Here is a 22,464-nt window from a genome sequence, read left to right as displayed (position 1 = left end):
GGGGAGGGGGAGAGAGGGGAGAGGGGGAGGGGGAGGGGAGGGAGGGAGAGACACACCGACTCTCCATTCACTATGGCATGGTCCTACAATCCAATTGCCTCCTCAAGGCTCCACCTTTCAATTACCATAATGATTTCCCACTCTCTTAACAGTCACAGTGGGGGCTAAGTTTCTAATACATAAAACTTGGGGGACACAATTCAAGCTTCAGTGAGTTTTGGGAGGACATAATTCAATCCCTTATACATGGTCAGAATGAAGTCAGCAAGGGTGAACATTAACAATGCCAATCCAACTCTAGTACTACCTAAGAGATACTTCCCCAAACCAAGATAGCCTTCCTTTACTATGGCAGAGACAGGGGCGCCACTTCTTTATTCAACTGTTATTGAGAGCCTGCTATGTCCCAGAGTTCTGGGATATTGGGACACATAAGTAAAGCAGAGGCAAAGCTCTCTGCTGACATGAGTGCCCATTCTAGTGGAGGCAGAGAGACAACGAATATCAGGAATCATGAGCAAGCATCCCACAGCGCATGATGTAAGGTGATACGTGCTCTGCAAAAAAAGAAAAAGCTGAGCGAGCTGCGTGTGAGGGTCTGGGTATGCATACCTGAGGGGCTAAGGGTGTAATTTTTACTAGGTGGTCATGACAGGCCTCATGGAAAAGGTGATAAATGAACAAATACTGAAGGACATGGGGAAGTTAGCTACAAGGACTTGAAGGATACAAGGAGTTAGCCACGTGGACATCTGGGGAAGAGCTCTGCAGGAAGACAAAAGAGTCAGTGCAAAGGTCTTGAGGCAGGAACTCATCTGGCTCCTGTGTGTGGGGAGCAGCAATGAGGCCAGGGTGGCTGGAGCAGGGTACAGAAGGGGAGGAAAGTAAGAGAGGAAAGATCCCTCTGATGCATGGGGAGTGTGGGGCAGGGGGTGGAAGGGAGCAGGGAACGGGGCAATAAAGGCCATTTGCAGATTCCAGTTGTTCCTCTGAGTGAAGGGGGAACCAACCAAAAGTTGTAAGCAGCAGAGAAAAAGAATCTGATATACTGTTCACAAGAATCACTCTGGCTGCTCTGCTGCAGGGGATAGAAAGTGAGCAGGTTGAGGAGGAGCAGGGAGTAGAAACGGGGAGATGAGTTAGGAGGCTCCTGCAGTGATCAAGTGCAAGCTGGGGGACAGCAAGGTAGTGAGAAGTGCTGAGACTCGGGAGCAGAGAGGTCAGTGCCCAGAGAAACTGTTCATGGGTTGGATATGGACCAAGGAAGCCTACGTGTGATTTAAAGGGGAACATGGTAGTGGTGGGGGACAGGAGGACTTGAGATCAGAATCCAGTCTCAGATTATGCTGGGTTTGAGATGACTGCTGGACACAAGTAGAGAGATTAGCAGGCAGGTGGATATAGGAATCTGGAGTTCAGAGAGAGGTCTGGGCTGTGGACAGATTTGCCCGTCACTGGCATAGAGATGACACTTAAAGCCATAATGCTAAGTGAGCATAGACAGAGATCCCCTCTTAAGCTTTCTTCCCAGAACGTCGGAGTACTTAGTGATAGAATTGAAGACTCTTTTGGTTACACCAATGTTTTGATATGAATCACAGAGAGTGACAACACGTGAGCTTGGTAAATCGTAATGAACTCTTGTGCCTTAGACACTCATTACAAGAAAATCGCTCATCTACTTGGCCAGCCATGTCTCAAAAGGCTCCAGGAAAACCCATCTGTGACTACTCTGCACCATGCACGTCAGCTGGGAGAGGAGAGGGTTCTTCGAGTCAACTTGTTTATCTGCTCCATATTGAGTTTATGAGGAACTGTGCCCATTGCTTACCTTCTCAATGTCTACAAGTTCAGTCTCATAGATCTCAGCAATAGTAATGTGGTGCTTGGCTGCGATTGTAAACCTTCCCTGGGGAGGAAACAAAAAACAGAGTCACACACCTGTTTTACCTATTTGAATGCCGATCAGTTTGGAAAGGGAAAAAAAAAAGCAATATAACTCTAAGCCATCTCAAGGACTCCACCCCGCAGCCAGCCGCTTGCTCAAGCAATGCAATGTCTTACCATGTCTGTGTAAATGTCGATGGCTGCATTTAAGCAGTTGATAGCCTCTGATAGCATTTAAGAAAAACAATAAAAAATCCATTCAGTCAAAGAGCGTTCAGGTGAGCCTGTTTTCGTGGCTGTTATTACAGAATTACAGAGGTACAATTTGGGGGTGGAGAGTAGGCAGGTTAGTTAGTGAGAAGCAAACACAAATCATGCAGAAGTCCAGATTAATCCGCATGGCTTTGTTCCCAGCAGCTAAAGTGTAATTTAGGGAACTGTAGCTAGAGTAATACTGGCTAGTTACTCTTAACCTTAGAGAGAGGACTCCATCCAGGTGAAAGACTGCATTATAAAGAAAACAAAATCATGGAGGTTGTCACCAGCACTGATAAATTACATCTGCTAAAACATAAATGTAAATGTATTCTTCACCAATATCATGTGTATATATATTAATTCTGGAAGATGGTACCATTTCACAGAAAGATCACTTCAATAGATTCTACTCCTCCTGCAGCCAAAATTAAAAGCACTTTGATATACTTGTTCAGACAACTGTTTAGCAAAGTCAACATTTGGTATAATATTCAGAGATGCTAGCTTTTGATGTACTAAACATATCCAAAAAAAGAAGAAAAATATCTAATACATGATAATGCTAATAAATTATATTAATTTTCTAAAACAGCCAAAACTTTTCCTTATCATGAAATGGTGTTATTTATAATGCTAACATATGGCTGACAGCTCCAAGTTTATTGTTTTCTTGGTTTAAAAGAGGCAACAAAGTGAAAAGCCCTGACTAAAGAATTAGAAAGGTAAATAGATTAACAAAAATTAAAAACAATTTCCCCCTAAGCTATATAAAAAAATGTAGATTCGCTGTTACAACGTTTAAAAATACAGAACAATATCAATGCTATACTCCACAGATATGTCCAATAATGTTTCAATAAATTTAAAAAAACAATAAAAAATGAATCCCAGCTAATCCAAAAAAATACAGAATATAAAGAGGAAAACAGCCTATCTATAATCCCACCAAAGCCACTGTTAGTATCTTGATGCACCTGTCCTTCCTGTGTTTTTTGGACACGTTACTGCATGCACAAACTGTTATCTGCAATTGAGGTGATACGACATTCAGTCTCGTGGTTCTTTAATTACCATGTGAACATTTACTAGGTCACTGAAGATTCTTTGAAACCAGGAACTTTAATGCCTGCATCACATTCTAAAATACTGACGCATTATGATTTTACCATTCTACTCTTAGTGCTCATTTAGGCTGTGTCCAGTATTTCACTTTTGGAAATAAACTATGATTAATCTTCATACAAAAGCCCCTAAAGATATCTTACTTCTTTACGATATATTCATAAAAGTTGAGATTTGTGTATTAAACAAAATGGACTGTTAAGAGAAAAAAGGGAGACTCAAAGCTATCTGTGCAGCTGTTTGGGAGTGAAGAAATTAATTTTTTAATTTCTTTTTTTTTTTTCCTTTTTGTCTTTTTTCGTGTCCGGCAACGGATCGCAACCCTCAGTGTCGCGCCCGTACCGGACCGGGACCGGCAACGAGATCGCAACCCTCGGTGTTGCGCCCGCACCTCGCTCAGCCAGTGAGCGGCTGGTCTGTACGTGGGATCCGAACCCTCAGCGGGAGCGCCGCCACACTCCCAAGCGGCGCACTGTAGCAGTGCGCCACCGGGCTGGCCCTAATTTTTTAATTTCTAAGTGTACTCTTCTAACTAAAAAAGAAATAATATTTGTAAAATTTTACTTTAAATATCTGATTTCATTCTTTCATGAAAACAAATACTGGACCTTAAAACTCACTAAGTATTTAGAAATAAGGAAACACTAGAGCTTCCTTTCATTAACAATATACATATTTCATAAAATTAAAGTATTCTTAGATAAAATTAAAGGTAATTTCCAAAAAATTCTCTAAAATGCAACACAAATGGAATTTAAGAAAATGGTGTTGACAGCTAAACAGCTAGGATAAATGTAACATATTTTCTTCTCATAAAAGTCCCCAAATGATTAAAGAAGACAAGTTCCTAAAGTTATCAAAATTTCTCTATTATTCCAAGATACAAAAATTAAATTCCCTTTACCAGGACTAAAAAGGACACCAAAATGGATGTTAACGAGGAAAGAAACCCTGACTCATTAGTGATGCACCGAGGTAGATGTGCTCGTGCTTCCCTGCCTTACCTTGAGGGTCTGCCTTTTTGTAAGCATTTCCGGCATCCACAAAGCTGGTGGCAGAGTCGTGTTTGCTCTGAAGCTGCATGTGGAGCTTGGCTGCCTGACAAAACGCATTTCCTGCAGCTGAAGAAGATACTACAGTTAAACACAGAGGAAAAAGTTTCCCAGCAGAAAAGTCCATGCTTTAAGTGCTGGACCTACCTAGAAAAGTTACATTTCACAAAAAAGAATCATTTCAGTAAGAAGCACATGTTAATAGAGTCAAGTGCACCTTGGGTGTATATAAAAATAACCAGAATCAAGTCAGACAGTGATGAAAGCTTCTTCATCTCAGCCCCAGCAGACCTTCCAAAGTGCCTGATAGAGTTTGGATATGTTGTCCCTGCCAAAACTCATGTGGAAATCTGATCCCCAATGTGGCAGTGCTGGAAGCTGTTCCAGTCATGGGGGCAGATCCCTCATGAATGGATTAATGCTCTCCCTGGGCAGGAGGATTGAGTGAGTTCTAGCTCTATTAGTTCCTGCGAGAGCTAGTTGTTTAAAAGACCCTGGCACCTCCCTCTCTCTCTTGCTTCCTCTCACCATGTGATCTGCTTGTACCCGTCAGCTGCCTGCCACTTTCCGCCATGAGTAGAAGCAGCCTGAGGCCTGTGCCAGATGCAGTTGTCCCAGAATCGTAAGCCAAATAAACCTCTGTTCTTTATAAATTACCCAGTCCTAGGTATTTCTGTTATAGCAACACAAACGAACTAATACAGTGCCCATGGGCACTGAAGCGTCCTTTCTGTAGCCCAGCCATTCAATACTAACAGATAAGTCCTGGGCTGTTCAATTCCATTCCACAAACCCAATAAACACTGCCTAGAGGCTTCTAGCTACAAACAATTAAAGGTAAAACACTGAAGTCAAGTGTATTTATTTATTCATTTTTCTATCTTATAGTGTCCATTGGACTTAGCTGTCATTGCTGAAGAAATTGCTAATAAATGCTTCATAGACAAAGTTTCTTAAAAAGTGAAAACCCAGCACACAATTTAGAAACCCAAAAAAGTCTAAAAATCCAAAGTTTCTTCAGTTTAAAGCAAAACCTGACTGAAATTTGTATGAAGTTTAATCTGTTTTTATCGCAGTTAGTGTGAGAATTTGCACATTTCCCTACAGAATTGTTGATGGGTTTGGTTGTGGGGTGCTGCCAAGGTCTTTGCTGGGATGTGGAACGACATGTAAGGTATATGTATTCAATTTTTTTAGGGAAGGTTTTGGATCAGGGACCATGGATTCTGGAATGGCAGAAAAGAATGAGGGAGTCACATGAACAAAGAACAAATGCTTGAAGGAAAGAAAGGGCTAGTCGTGAAGGCCAGTGACTAGCCTGTCCTGACTGGAGGAGGGTGATTGGAGTCAAGGCTGAGACACACCAAGCCAGTTCAGAGAGGGTTTAAATGTCAACAAGAGGAACTTCCCGAGTTCAGAGAAAGCTTGGCAGAGTGCCTCCAAAAAATGAGTACAGTGCAGGACAGACTAGGGAGACATGAGCTTAGGAAGGATGGAATCGGGAAGTCAGTACAACAGGAATAGAGTTGAAAGAATCTGCTTCACTAGGAGAAGCACAAGTAAAAACATAACAAAACCTTTAGGTTAAAAAAAAATTTTAATCATAAAGAAGTACCCATGGCTGACATTAAACATTTGCTTTAAATTTCTTTGTAAAAAATAAAACATCCAGTTCCACTAAAGATTCAGTTGTGTCCCTTGTCCCAGCTGCCACTCCAGAGGTAACCACATAGTTCCTATGTGGCTTTCTGAACTCTCATCTGAGGGAAAAAGAGGCAGTACAAACTCTACAGCCAGTCTGCCCAGGTTGAATTCTTGCTCTGTGCCTCAGTTTCTGATAAAAATAGTACCCAGACAGTTTTGAAAATATTTAGCCACCAGCATAACATGGTGCTGTGAACTGAACATACCCTCTAAACTCACTGAAACTGAATCCCCATTGTAACAGTGGTGAGAGGGTAGGAAATCAGATTATGGCAGTTGAAAAGTGGGGCCTTTGAGAGGTGACTGGATGTGATGACCGTGACCTTGTGAAAGGATTAATCCATTCATGGAGTAATGAGTTGTCATGGGCATGCACTTGTGGCTTTATAAGGGCAGTACATGAAAGGGTTCTTGCCATCCTCGGCATGTGATACCCTGGTCATCACAGGACTCTGTAGTTTTCCCTCCAAGAATTAGGCCCTCTCTAGATGCACCCTCTGGATCTTGGACTTTCCAGCCTCTAAAACTGAAAGAAATAAATTTCATTTCTTATATATTATTCAGTTTCAGATATTCTAAGTGACAGAAAACGGACTAACACACGAGTACTGATAAGGTCCAAATGTTGGCATCACACCAAAATTCATATATTGGAACCTAATATCCAGTGTGATATTATGAAGAGGTGGTGTAGCCTCCTGGGAAGTAATTAAGTCATGAGTGGGACTCTTATGAGTGGGTGCCTTTATAAAAGAGGTTGAAGGAACTGACTTGTTCCCTTCTACCATGTGAGGACGCAGCAAGAAGGCAACATCTTGGAAGCAGAAAACAAGCCCTTACCAGACAATGAATCTGCTGTTGCCCTGATCTTGAACTTTCCAGCCTCCAGAACTATAGCAATAAATTTCTGTTGTTTATAAATCACCCAGTCTAAGGTATTTTGTTACAGCAGCAGAAACAAACTAAAATGGGCACTGACCAATCAAAGTGGATGCTAGTCCCAGGGCTGGAGCAGGAACTAGAGAAACCCTGTTGGCCACTGGCAAATCATGAGAGGTTGGGGGTCCAGCGGACCGGCCAAAACCACTGCCAGGGTAGAGGACTGGTACCTGGGGTAGCAAGTAACTACCAAGTGGCAGCTGAGGAATACATCAGCTGAACAGTAGCTTTGATGGGCTCTGCCTCACAAGAATGTAGTAATAACTTGGATCTCTCAAGTAAAGTGCTTAGAAGAGCCTGGCTCAGGTTACGCATGTGTTGGATATTTTCATTTTTACATGCAAATCCATCCTTAGACAATACCTGTGGTTTAGCATGCTTAAATGTCATAATTTCTTTATAACCTACATCCTCCCTCTACTGCCAGCATTTCATTTGTGATACTTTATCTATGTTTACTGTCCCATAACCAATCATGGTTCATCCTTTTCTTGCTAAGTGTAATACTACAACATCTAGGCTCTCTTGGGCTACCTCCATTTCCCCAGATAAAAGTAAGTGCTTTAATTTTACATTTTCATGCTCCCACCTTCCAAAACTAGCTGCTGGCTTGCTTCTTCATTCCAACACTCATTCCAATCACTGCTAACAAATGCCATCTCAGTCTCTCCAAACTTGGAAGTGTCTTTAAAGGAGCAGACATGTACATTAAAGTAAATGGCCTCTGAGAAGTCACATAACTTTTTAGGCTAAATTTCCTCACCTGTGAAATTGGTCTAATACCTGTCAGGATGATTTCTCAAAAGCTGAGAGTCAAACAAATCAGCTTAATCATTATAAAATAACTTTAAAAATTATAAAGAGATACAATGGTGTTATGACCCTCACCATTGCAACATGGATGCAACTTCAAAGAGTAACATTTATTCATTCACTGAACAAATATACTGAGCATCTAATACACTGCAGGTACTAATTCAGGCCCTGAAGATATGGCAGATATAAAATACATAAACATCCTGGCCTTTCAAGGTTTATATTCTGAGGGCCAACATATAATAAAAACACATAAATATAAATGAATAAAACACTATGTAATTTATTATTATTTTTTGGACTGGTAAGGGGATCACAACCCTTGGCACAGTGTCGTCCGCACCACGCTCAGCCAATGAGTGCACCGGCCATCCCCATATAGTATCCAAACCCATGGCCTCGGCGCTACCAGTGCCACACTCACCCGAGTGAGCCACGGAGCCGGCCCGTAATTTATTTGCTTTTGTTAGACAGTGATAAGGACATTGGGAAAATGCCCAAACGGAAGGGAGTTTCCAGGAAGGAGAAGACTGCCATTTTTAAAAGGGGTAGCCAAGGAAGACCTCACTAAGATAACATTGGAAGGAATTGAAGGAAGCAGGGAACCAGCTACATTCTGTTTGGGGGAGAGTGTGCAGGACATAAGGTCAGAGACAGGAAGCCACTGTAAGGACGTCAGCTCTTATTTGGAATGATATGACCTGACTTAACGTGTTATGTTGCTTCATTGAAATAGGCTGGGAAAGCACAGAAGCATGGAGATGCCAGGCTTGACAGAGAGCATCACTCCAGGAAGCAGATGATGGGGCGGGGGTAGACACAAAGCCTCCTTGGTTATATAAATGATAAGTGGCCTCTCTGAAATGGAATGTCCAAAGGTTAGATATCTGATCACCTGATAAAATAAACAATAAGTAGTCTTTTTAGATAAGATCACTTTTTACCTCTGATTACCGAACCTGAACAAAAGATGGAATCCTGAGACAATACTATTTTCTCCTCCATTTTTTCCCATATAATTTAGGAATAAGTGCATTTTGAAAACATAACATATCCTTTTTAACTAAAGCCCTGCCTAAAAATAAAGTTCTTATAAAAGAACTTTAGAGCCAGAAGGGACCTTTCAGATTCATCTAGCTCAAAAAGCATTTTGTCCTTTGAAATGATTTTAAAGTGTCTGCCTTAAAAGCAAATAGAGAAACAGCTTGTCGAGAGTGAGGAACCCATTTTTCAATTATGCAGCAGCTGTGAGCTGGAGCTAGAGACCCATGTCCCTTGCTCCAGTCTCAGGTTGTCTCCATTTTCACTAGAGATATACTTTATCACTGAGCCATCTTTTTCCAGGGGGAGGTGGATGAATTTTTCTCTCAAATTAGTGTTAGAAAGAGCCATCCCCTCTCATAGCAATGAAAAAGATAAACCTGTTGATTTTGTTATATGTAATTTCACCAGGTAGAAAGCCTTACTTAAAGAATGAGTTTGTCAGGGTTTACATAAAAAACATCGTCACTGGCTCAGTTCTCAATAGAATCACAATCAGTTATCTCAGAGTGAGGAATAGTTAGAAATTCTCAACCAATGTTTAGGTAAAGAAAACCAGACATTTCTGTTTATCCTATCAGTTGTCAATGAGTTTTACTATGATTTTCCTTCCTTATGGCACTATTATTTATTTCAGCACAATTAGTAAGAAGCAAAGATTACTCTTCCTAATTCCAAGTAATTTCAACTCTTCTTAGTTGTACGAGTCTACTGTATTAGTTGTTTTATAGAAACTAAAACACTGTCCGTATGCTTAAACGTTAGGTCTGGTTTTCAATACTTAGATCATGGTGCTTTAGTCCCCATCCACAAAGCCACACAGTTATTCAGCACTGACACCTCTGTCTTTAGGGCCAACAGTCTTATCCTCTAAGGGTAATACAGTCATTTGCTCCTTGAAAATGACTTTAAAGTATTTGCCATAAAAGCAAACAAAAACTTAGTACATACCACTCCAATTTTTAGCCATCTTGAACATATTTGCAGCTCTGGTATACATTTCACAAGCCTCTTCTATTCTTGTGTTTCCTCTGAGAAAAAGTTAAAAATGAGGTTACATTTTATTATAAGTCATCCACATCACTAATCCTTCTTCCCTCAAATAATAAACATCTAATGAGTACTTACTATGCGTCAGACAAGACTTACAGAATCTTGGTAATTATTCAGAGGAGATATGCTTACTATCCCTATTTTCCAGATGAGGAAACGGAGGCATACAATGGTAAAAGTAACCAGCCCAAAGTCACATAGTAAAGATCCTTCCGAACTGAGACTCAAACATAAATCTGCCTGAACCCAAGAGAATATACCCTTAACCACAGTTCTTTCCATGTAAAAAACTAGAAGTTTTATATTAGTCTGAGAGTCAGAAGTACGTTTTTCAAAGGAGATTAAATTTTCAAGGATAAAAGATCTTTATCCTGTTATTTTTCAACAGTTTAGTACTATGTTTATTCAGACTTAAAAAATAAAACCAAAATCTGAAGCCAAAGCATATGAGAAAGTGCCACGCTGTTCTATGGCTGTATTATCTGTGACTCTGGCAGGGGCAAGCCTTTCTCCAACATGTAAGGGGCCTTTGGGTCCAGCTCCTCACCCCGTGTAGAAATGTATTTTATGACATCCTAACAGAAGGGCATTCTACTACTGCTTGAAAACATACAGTTCTGGGAAGTTCTTCACCAGGCAGCTGATTCTACTGAAAGACAACTTTAGCTGCTTAGAAATTTCTTCTTATATAAAAGCCAAAATAATCCTCTGTTAATTCCTCCAGAGTTTTCGAATTCAACCTTGCTTTTACTATGCTAAAGCCCCTCTTGGAGAGATGTTTATCTGTCTATCTACATTATAAATATAAAATAACCAGAGAAAAACCAAGACACAGTAGACGCTAACTATGCAGTACACACAATGAGGAACTCAAAGTGGAGTGCGGACATAAGGAATCAGAGACAGGAGAGGTCAAGGCTGACTCTTGGGGGCTGGGCACGATATGCACATGAAAGAGTGCACACACACATGCCAGCAACTCCAATAAGCTCCAAGCTCCAGCAGAGGGGCCTGTGGCTTCATATTAACATCGAGTCCTACTGCAGAGTCGAAGCTGGGCACACAGCAAGGCTCAGGTGTGACTCAGACCTTAGGCAGTAACTACTAACATTCTGACCCTGAGTAATGTTCTTTAACTTCTTTGTACTTTAGATTTTGCATATGCTAACTTAGATTAATATTACCTCTACCTTTGGGTTGTTATGAGAATCAAAAGAAGTAAACTATATATAGTTGTCAATGTAGAGCTTGACCCAGAATAGGTACTCAATCAGGATGGTTATTACAACTAAGTCCATGTATTAAAGGCATAAAAACCTTTGAGAATATTTGGACGCCATATGTCTCATAAAGAACTTGTATCTTAGAATATATAAAGAAGTCTTACAACACAACCATAAAAAGACTAATAACCCAACTAAAAAATGAGCAAAGAATATGAACAGACATTTCTCCAAAGAAGATATACAAATGGTCATTAAGCACATAAAAAGATTTTGACACCATAAGTATAAAGGAAATGCAAATCAAAACCACATATGTAATAGCATGTGGCTCCCACAGGGATGACTAGAATCAAAAGATGGACAATAATACATGTTAAGGAGGATGTAGAGAAACTGGAACCCTTGTATACTGCTGACAGGAATTAAGATGGTGTAGCCACTTTGGAAAATGGTTTGGCATTACCACTTGACCCAGCAATTCCACTCCTAGGTGGAATGAAAACATATGTCCACACAAAATTTTGTATACAAATACACAGACGCATTGTTCACAGCAGCATTAATTATAATAGCCAAAGAGTAGAAACAACCTAAATGTTCATCAACTGACAGATAAATAAAATGTGATTTATACATACGATAGACTATTATTCAGCAATAAAAAAGGAATAAAGTACCAATACATGCTACAACATGGTTGAGCCTTGACAATATTATGCAAAGTGAAAGAAGCCAGTTACAATATAATTCATATAATTTATACGAAAGGTCTAGAGTAGGCAAACTATTATAGAGAAAGAAAACAGATTAGTGTTTGCCTAGTCCTATGGTTTGAATGTTTTTGTCCCCTCCAAAACTCATGTTGAAACTTAATCCCCATTCAAGTATTGGGAGCTGGGCCTAACGGGAAGTGTTTAGGTCATGAGGGCAGAGCATAATCAGTGATTGATGCTGCTATAAAAAGGGCCTGTGGGAGTGGGTTCTTTCTCTTTTTCTCCTCTGTTACATTGGGACATAACATTCATACCCACTTACCCTTCTACCTTCTGCCATGTGAGGACACAACAAGAAGGCCCTCTCCAGACACCAGACGTCAATGCCCTGATCTTGGACTTTCCAGCCTACACAAATGTGAGAAAAAAATTCCTGTTCTTTATACCTTACTCAGTCTCAGCTACTCTGTTACAGCAGCACCAGACAAAGACATCTAGACCTGGGAGTGTCAAGAAAAATGGGGAGGCTGGGGAAGTAACAGCTAAAGGGTACAGGGTTTCTTTTGGGGATAATGAAGATGTTCTACAATTGTTCTGATGGTTGAACATTTCTGTTAATATGCTAAAAAACAATAAATTGTACACTTTAAATGGGTAAATTGTATGGTATAAGACTTACATCTCAATAAAGCTATTAACACCACCACCCCCAAAAAATGAAAGAAAAAAAAAAGAAAAACCTTTGGGGGTTATCTCACACAATGAATGACAGGATGGCAACAAGCCACACCAAAACTGAAGTGTCAGAATATGCAAAGCTTTCTCTCACACCCTCATGTCCCTTTTTTCCCACTTCAAATTTATAATAAAAACTTCCGAACATGAGAATGCTCTCAATTTTAGCCATAGCTCCTTGGAACTAACAAAGGTTTGCCACTTTCTTGTTTCTTGTATTTTTTTTTTCTTTTTCTAACAAATACAAGGGATCTTGAACTGTAAGTATAGTGCAATCATTCTTATTAAAGGTTTCCAAATAAAACTAGCTTAATTAAAATGCACTTTATCCTATTATTTTCAGAGACAGATAGAGCTAGGAATAATGGAACTGCTACATTACACTAGGTTTTAAGCAATACATTTTGACATATGTTATGTCTTTTTCACTATTACAACAATCATGAAAGACACTATCTCCATTTTACAGAAAAGAAAATGGTATCTGGAAGTCAATGGCTCACCCAACATCAGCCAGCCAATGTTAGTGGTATAGCTGAAACCTGACTTCAAGTTCAATGATCTTTACAAAAATACTGAATGAACCCTGAGACTATAAGACCCTCACCTCTCCAAAAACAGAATTACCAGAAGAATTCTCCTTGAAAAACACTAGAGAAAACTCATTGCCATAAATGAAACATAACTTTAAAACTTCATGAAACAATGTACTTTTGAAATTAACCCAAATGCTTACTTTGTTTTATATATCTATAAGTTAATTTTTATAAGTTTTATGGACAAATATTCAATAATATTCAATATTCAAATAATTCAACTGATTGTTACCCAGACCCCTACAGTGGGGTAGAAGATCCTCAAAAACAGAAACAAGACTCTGTGAGGGAATCTACCTTATAAAGTGATACAATGTAAGCACATGGCACTAAGTTGACATTAAGAAAACTAAACTGATCTAATTTAACTATTTTCTGGTTGGTGAAATTCTGACCTTGAAGAAGAAAATTCTCCACCATGAAAGAAAACGCTGACAAGCCTGCATAAGAACCGCCACCACCCAGCAGCCCCAGCTGAACCAACCCCTCAATTCCAGGGGCAAGGCAGAATCCCCTTCTTCTTGACCATACTCATTCAGGAAATATATACTTAGATCAACATGTGCCAGAAAATACTAAGGAAAGAAGTGCCTTTCCCACAAGGAGGTCAGAATGTTGAGAAAAGAAAATCAAACTTCGGGGCTGAAAGAGGTCTCAGGGAGCACGCAATGTCCCCAAGTTCTGTTGAAACGTGGTCAAAGTCACAACATGTCCCACCAGGTGCCAGTGAACAGCAGAGCTGTGAAAAGCAATTAATACTCAAAAAAAATCTAAAGACTTGATTTTTCCCCATCCTAAATAATAACTACTTTAGAGCACTGGGAAACACTGGCAATGATAGTAGATACTATTTTAAAACTGTGGGTGGGAGGCGGAGACATTAAGGTAGAATTGTGGGAAACAATAGCACACATATCATGAGATGTACCCAAAAGAAAAAGGTGACAAGTGCTGAGGTAGAAACAAAGTTGCCTCTGAATTCACAAGATATTAGAGTAGAAATATTACAAAAAGTGTCAATGACACTGCTGTGATGATGTGCATTCAGAACTAGAGGCAAATTTCAGCTCTACCATCAGGATACCCTGGAGGGGTGTCAAGTCGTGTGGAAGGACTAAAAACAGCAATCACTGTTAGTAGTGCCCGGGACCCTGGGAGAAGGGAACCCCACCAAACAGGATAATTTTTCTTCTCATGATTTACCAGCAATCTCTCTCCTTCACCACTAGACTGAAGCTCTGGGGAGAGGGACCAGCACAAGGCCTGGCACACAGGCTGCAATAACAATGCTGATTGCACAGTGTCTACATAGAAGAAACTGTCCACATAACAGTTTTGAAAGTTTTCCCACGTGTTCCTCAAAACAAAAGCAAATATAGAAATCATGCACTTGTCATTTTCAGATTTGCTCACAAAACAAAACCCAACAGTGTATTCAAAACAAGAGAGACAATAAAAAATAAAGGGATTACGAAAGGCTTAAAATAAAGAAATGGTCAAAAGTATCCAAATACAGTCAGGCCTTCTGTATCTGAGGGTTATGCATCAATGGGTTCAACCAATTGTGGTCAAAATATTCAGGAAAAAAAAATCATCAATATTGAATATGTACAGACTTTTTTCACTTGTCATCATTCACTTAACACCACAATATAATGACTATTTACAGGCATGTACATTGTATTAGGCATTATTAAGTAATCTAGAGATGATTTAAAGTATAAGGGAGGATGCACAAGTTATATGCAAATATTATGCCATTTTATATCTGAGACTTAAGCACCTGCAGATTTTGATATCTGCTGGAGGTTCTGGAACTAATCCCCTGTGGACACTGAGGGTACTGAGGGACGACTGTACATCAACCAGCTCTTGTTAGATTTGTCACATCAAATAATCCTGTTATCTCCCAAAGGCTTCTCTCATTCACTTTACCTGATACTGCAGGCCTGCTGTGACTTCTGGTTCTTTCTCCAAGTGGCATCATTCTCTATTCTGTAATGTAGCCCCTACCTAGGTTGTATTTCTATTTTCTTTCTTTTTTTTTTTTTTTTCTTACAGAAGGAAAAAAGCCACGGCAGAGGCACAGGATAGACCCTGCACTTCTGCTCAGATGAAGCATGCATCCCTTCCCCTCATCTCATGACTGTCTGAGTGGGGAGGGGAGAGCTGGGCAGCACAGGGTACATGGCAACAGGCAGAATATAGGATCCTCTTACATAATGTGGCCCTAAAGGAGGTAACCACAAACAATAAGAAAGCAGAGATTATCACCCTAGAATCAGACAAAGTAGAATTTGGGTTCAAAAGTGTTAAACAAGATAAAGAAGCTCATATCATAATGTTTAAGATACAATTCATAATGAAATGATATTAGTTGTGAATATCTATACACCAAAACATAGTAGCTGCCTTTATAAAGCAGAAACTACAAGAGACACAAGAAGATAGAAATACACTTGTAAGGGGAGACATTAAGACACCCCTTTTAGCCCAAAGCAAATCAAGTGGACAAAAAATAAATAAGGATATGAACAGCCTAGACAATATAAATCCATAACTAAATCTTAGGGATCTCTATCAAACCCTGTTAAGAGAATATCCACCTTCTTCTAAAGGGCACACGAACCATTCATGAACACCAACCATATATCAGGTGGCAAAGAAAATCTCAGTAAGTTTTCTGACCATAATGAAGTAAGACTAGAAATTAATAATAATATACAAAAAGGCCCTTCCTGGAATAATAAAAACCTTAAACAACTCTTAGATACAATGGGAAACAAACCAAAATAAAACACTATATATCAGGATCTGTGATACAATTAAAGCAGTTCTAAAGGAAAACTCACAGCCATGAACATTTGGATCTATACAAGTAAAATAATGAAAACAGCAAATTAACACACACCCCCAAGCTGGGGATGGGGAGGGAAGCCAAAAGGAAACAATAAAGGTAAAAGAAATTAATAAGGCAGAAAACACAAAACCAGTAGAACTAACAAATCAAAATATTGGTTGTTTGGAGAAAAAGAATTAGAATCAAGGGAAAAATCACAAATAAAAAAAAAGTGACAAGAAGGAAATAACTACTGAAATAGAACATTTTAAAAAGTCATAAAAGACTACTTTTCACAACTCTACAAATACATTTTTTAAAACTTAGATGAAATAATTTGCTAGGAATATACAATTTACCAAAACCTACCTGAGTACAAATAGAAAGTTTAAATGTTCCAAATTCCAGAGGAAAAAAAGAGAAAGTTATCAAAGAAATACCCACCAAAAGTCCCAAAGGCTTCACTCTAAGTCTACTTAAACCTTCAAAGACCAGAGTCCAGGAAAAAAGAAAAACTTCCAAATTCTTTTTATGTGGCACCTGTACCATGAATTCTCCAATCCAATAAAGACGATACATGAAAGAATTGTAAATAAAACATATAAAAACAGAGTCCAACAGCCCATTAAAAAAATAATACATTATAATACAGACAGGTTATTCCAGGAATGTTGGACAGTTCAATATGAGGATATCCAGTAAATAACATATTAATAACTTTAAGGAGAAAAATCTTGTTTATCTCCATAGATAGTGATAAGGGCTTCAAAATACAGTACTAGTCACTAATAAGAATACCCGATAAAACAGGAATTGACAGATACCATAAAAAAGATGTACCTTAATCCAATAAAGTATTGATCTATTAATTTGGTTTTTTTTTTTTTTTTTGATCGGTAAGGGGATCAGAACCCTTGGCTTGGTGCGGCCTGCACCACGCTTAGCCAGTGAACGCACTGGCCATCCCCATATAGGATCTGAACCTGCAGCCTCAGCACTACCAGCGCCACACTCTCTCGAGTGAGCCACGGGGCTGGCCCTATTACTTTGTTTTAATTAAATCATCATTATTTACAATAAGCTCCATTTAAATACAGAAATTGTTAACATTCTGATATTCTACTTCCAAGTTTCCTTACTTGTGACCTGTAAATTCCTTGAAGGTACAAAAGCTTTACTGATCTTATCATCTAATCAAATGAATGCAATGTGAAGGTCTATGAATAGTGTAGAAAGAAAGTCTTCTATAACTAGAGTGATTCTTGCTCTGGTTGCATAGACACCCATTTTCTTGGTATCTCAAAAATATCCCAATTTGGATAATATATTCATGGTCACCATCTATAACTCACAAAAATAGAAAAATATTTGAAAAAAATTTTAGGTATAAAATAATTTTTATCAGCTTGAAGAATTATTTGGCATACATCCAGAATTACAGTTTAAATATGTAATTTATATATAAAAGGTAATATTTAGAGATTGAAAAATAAGTAAGATAGATAGAGGGGGAAATAAGGTCATGTAATTTATGATAAATTCCCCATCATTTTTAGCAGAATCAATAGATACTGTCTAAAATTAAGAAATCAGAGGGCTGGCCTGTGGCTTACTTGGGAGAGTGTGTTGCTGATAACACCAAGGCCATGGGTTCGGATCCCTATATAGGGATGGCCGGTTAGCTCACTTGGGACAGCGTGTGCCGACAACATCAAGTCAAGGGTTGGGATCCCCTTACCAGTCATCTTAAAAAAAAAAAAAAAAAAAAAGAAATCAGGAAGTAGAAGTATCCCAAAATTATTTAGAATTATGGCGGCAACCATCAGAAGAACTAAAAAGAGAGTTAAAAATGGTTACTTCTGGGGATTAAGGAAAGGGAAGACTCACAGAGAATTCTACTTTTCAACTAAAACCCCTCTGTACTCTTTGCATTTTTCTACCATGTATAGCTACTATGTTTATAAACAAATATTTAAATAAAACATAAAAGAAAGTGATATGAACTACCCTTCACTTGGTACACCTTTGCTCTTGAAAACCAGGCAAGAGTAAAAGAAAAAAAAAAAAAACTCAGCATTTGTATATTTGTTCTCTCCAACAACAGCCACCCAGTGCCGAATTCACGCCACACAAGCTAGGTGAGGTGCTTGGCCACAGCAACAAAATAGGACAGACTCCCAGGGAGCCACACACGACCACTGGGTCCTTCCAACCTCTTCTAAGCAACTCTGCACCTCACAGGTCTCACAAGAATGGGAGAATAAATAGTGAATACTGAAAAAATACAAACAGAAAAAAGCCAATCTGGTAATGGTTTACCATTTGATACCCAAACTGCAACTTGACTTAAAATTAGAAAACTAATAACAACAGTAATATAGCTCTGTGCAGCTGAATAAGCATTCCAACACCTCATTCAACTCTAACAACCCTGAAAAGCAGATTCTGTCCCTCTGCCCATTTGAAAGCTTAAAAAACAAAGTATGATTTATTTGACTATGATCACCAAACTAGTAAATGACAAAACTAGAGCCTATATTTGGTCTTCTCCTACATTTCTTTTCTTATTCTTCTTATTACTTTTCTTAGATAACATATATGGCAGGTGTCCCTTGGTATCCTCAGGAGATTGGTTTTAGGAACACCGCCCTCTCCAGCCTCCAATGGATACCAAAATCCACCGATGCTCAAGTCCCTTATATAAAAGGGTGTAGTATTTGCATATAACCTATGTAGATTTTCCTGTATATTTTACATCATTTCTAGATTATTTACAATATCTGATACAATGTAAATGCTATATAAATAGTTGTTATACTGTATTTTTAATATTTGTATTATTTTTTATTGTCTTTTATTTAGAATATTTTTGATCCCCAGTTGGTTGAATCTGCAGATGCTGAACCCGCAGCTATGGAGGGCCAACTATACATAAAAATAATTATCCAATATATAGATCACCCTATTTCTTACATTACTATAAGAAATATACACATAGATTTCTTACACTATACCATCTGTCTCTATAAGTAAATCTGAGCTTAAGGATTTTTTAAAGTTCAATCTGAACTATGAAATCATTTGAAAGCATCTGAATATCAACTGTAACTGGAGAAGAGCTAAAAGCTTTACAAAATCTACCACATGGCCCAACCATATTTTGGCAAAACTTAAAACAATTTTTGTTGAAATAAAGGTGAGTGTAAAATACTGACATTAACAGCCTACAATGCTTAAGAAATTCTCAATTTTCACAAATAGCTACTAAATTATACATTCATGATTATTTCAAGATAACGCAACAGGGTCTTTCATTAATTTTGCATTGACACTGCCGGATTTATAACTCTACTATTGAAGAACACTGAAAAGCAAAGGAAGACAGCACTAACTACTACCAAGAACATCTCTCCGCTATCATTCTTAAACACCACTTTCTTCGATGTACATAGTGCAGGTTATCCCCATCTGTGGTCTCCTAGCAACGAGACGGAAAGGACAGTAACAGGCCTTCACAATTCTAAATTATCTGTCACACTCTGGCCAGTTTAAGATCATATTAGCAGTTCATTAAGATTCTACATTAGAATTTGAAATTAACTACAAAATTTGATAGCTCATCCTGGCGATAAATAAATGACAATACAACTCTTTTCGTAGTCATTTTACTATAGTATACTACACCCTTCAGAAAAAGTAAGGTTTAATTTAATTCTACAACTACAAAAATCTATCACTATTTCATTAACTGGCAGTCCAGCAGAAAAACAGAACAGCAGCAACAGTGGTTTCTTGCAATGCTTGCTACCCTTGTCAGCTCCTTTAGGGAAGGGAGGGCTGCAGGGTGGGATCACAGACACCTTGCCTGACAAGACATGGGATTTGTGCCTTACCTGCAGAACAAATATTTGACTGACCCTTTCTTGTGAATATACGTGCATATTTGCATCTATTTTACCGAAAGCAACAAAAAGCAAGAGATGTAGAATAGTACTGAGAATACAGTATTGCCATAAAACCAGTGGGTAGTGGATAAACACTGCTTGAAGGAAGTGGTGAGCTCATGATAGGCTTTAATCTGAAGTTGGGATATTGAGAATGGCTGTGATATGAAATATATGCAATATGCCAAGCACCTTTCAAAGGCTGCCACACCCTCGAAATGGCATCACCTGTCCCCTTTCAAGCACTAGCTGATCAGTTCCTAAATATGTGAGCTCTGACGATACTCATGTTGATATATGTTTTGTTAATTTTGTGTTATGTTAACCCAGGAGTCAGACATGAAAATGGACTGCGCTGTGTTTTAAATACATGATAACATGTAGATCATTAGGAAAAAAAAGGAGGGGGAGGGAAGGTAGAGTAACATGTATTCCAGTCCCGAAAGGTGATGATAGGTCCAAGTGATGCTACCTATAAGGTAGGATTTTAAACATCTAAAATTGATACAAAATCATTAATAAACTGACCCGCTGTATCCAACTGTAACTCACAGAGAACTAGGTCTGGTTTTGGACTTCAAATAATTATGTAATATTATTAAAACTCACATAACTGAGTACTTTTCTTCCTCCAAACTGTCCTGGAGCCAAATATTACTGGAAATAACACAGGCCTCATAGTATAAATAACACCTACATGTTACTTTAGTTAAAAGCTCTTTCAGATATTTTATTTCATTAAAAGACCAAGGATCAGTCCAAAAAACCTTTGGCTTTGAAATCTTGGAAGTCACTTACTCTGTCTGGTCATCTGCTTCCTTGATAAATAATTGGAGATGACAATTTTTATGAATATGCTAATTAATATCTCATAATAATCATATCCAACATCCATGGCTCTCAATGTTTTACAAATGTTAACTCAATGAACCCTCACAAATTATGAGATGAACTTGTACTATTATAATCCTTGTTTTACTGCATAGGAAATTGAAGCACAGAGAAGCTAAGTAACTTGCTCCAGGTCCCAGAGCTTGGGTAATAAAATGACCTGCTGTATCCAGGTTAGACCTAACATGCCATGACTCCTGTGCAAACCAAGAGTGAATGGAGAAGATGAAAGTTTTCCTGTATAACCAATCAATGACATAGGTTAGCAACAGGCAATGGAGAGAGAGAGATGTTTCTTTAAAAAAGGATCTTCAAAATCCTTTCAGGATTATAGGCTCAAGATCTGGCCTAGTTTCCTAAAAATGACAACAAAACACCCCTTCATCAAAAGGAGTATTCACCTAAGGCAAGCATCAAGTGTTGTCATGCTTTTTCCTCTACCAGTTGAAACACTCTCCCAGGAAAGCACTTCCTGACTTGAAACTCACTGTGACATTAAGATCACCTCCTGGCACGAGGTGCTATGGTATTAAATTTTATATGAATTAATTTTAAATGTTTTGTGAATCAGAGAAAGAAGTTATTGTTTGGTGTTAGCATCAAGTTTTAGGTAGCGTTCCTTATGTATTGTCCTGACTTTTAAAGGAGAAACAAAATTTATAATTCATTATTCTATCTTCAAGCTACATTATCACATGAGAAATTTAGAAACCAGCTGGGTTAAATGCCCTCTGAGCGTTCTTGAGAACAGGGATCCTTACTTTTATGCATCTTTGCGGTCCACACTACAGTGCACTGCATGAAACTTGCCCTTAAGCATTTCCTGGAGATGTATTAATAACACTAAAGTATGATAATTTACAGCCAAAAGAATGAAGTTGGCAAAACAAGCCCATTGCGTGTGTTTTCTGAAGTAAGAGTCCAAATTGAATTTCTACAGAAATAAAATTGTCCAGTAATGCAGTGGCTAAATATGTTATAGTAGGTCCTTCTCAAGAATGAAAATCTGGTCTGGGTGACAGTGGAGGATCGTTCACTTTTAAAAGGAAAAAACGAAACAAATCACGCACACGCAATTTCTGCCTCTCTCGTCCTAAACAGCTGAATCATTCACATACTCAACAGCCCAAAACTCTACCCGGAGCTGTCAGTACAGGCTCTGCTTCTTGAGAGCTCCGAATTTAAAACCTTCTCTAGGAGAGCATGGAAGAATTACAGGAAATTAAAGGGATTCCCAAAAGACGCTGATTTAAACAGGAGGCCCTGGCTATAAATCCATCTGGCGAAGGAAAAATACTAGGCTGACCCAACGAATATTTACTGTCTACTCGACTCAAGGGCCCTGGCGAGGCCAAGGGGCACCCGACCGCTGGAACCCACGGCCCGCGAGACCCACAGCCCGGCGGGAAGCCCCCAGGTGCCACTCCAGGCGCGGGGGCGGGGCCCCAAGCCGGCCCCGGCTCTTCCCGAGCGATGCGGGCTCGTACGTGGTCAAAGAGTAAATCCTACTCGCCACGGCGGGGGGCCACGCACACCCCGCGCTGCCGCGCCCCGCAGACCAGCGAGGCCGTGGGACCCCTGCGCCGACGCGGGGCCACCGCGGAGCCGAAAGGAGTCGGGGGACCTGGGGGACTCAGGAGGGCGCGGG

At 39.1% G+C, this 22,464-nt stretch overlaps 1 protein-coding gene across 1 annotated transcript in view; it reads right to left on the bottom strand.

Moving 5' to 3' along the window:
- Window positions 1–22,464, bottom strand: part of NAPB (N-ethylmaleimide-sensitive factor attachment protein, beta) — a 46,944-nt gene that overhangs the window by 23,691 nt on the left and 789 nt on the right. Inside the window, exons 2-5 of the mRNA XM_008584685.1 lie at window positions 9,771–9,850; window positions 4,272–4,388; window positions 2,065–2,111; window positions 1,832–1,909 (exon numbers count right to left, since the gene is read on the bottom strand). Of these exons, the coding sequence (XP_008582907.1) occupies window positions 1,832–1,909; window positions 2,065–2,111; window positions 4,272–4,388; window positions 9,771–9,850 (322 nt within the window). The remainder of the gene's footprint in view (window positions 1–1,831; window positions 1,910–2,064; window positions 2,112–4,271; window positions 4,389–9,770; window positions 9,851–22,464) is intronic.

Source organism: Galeopterus variegatus, unplaced genomic scaffold, assembly GCF_000696425.1.
Source record: "Galeopterus variegatus unplaced genomic scaffold, G_variegatus-3.0.2 Scaffold3334, whole genome shotgun sequence".
Lineage (NCBI taxonomy): Eukaryota > Metazoa > Chordata > Mammalia > Dermoptera > Cynocephalidae > Galeopterus > Galeopterus variegatus.
The sequence above is the reverse complement of the archived record's forward strand: the minus strand, read 5'-3'. Positions and strand labels throughout refer to the sequence as shown.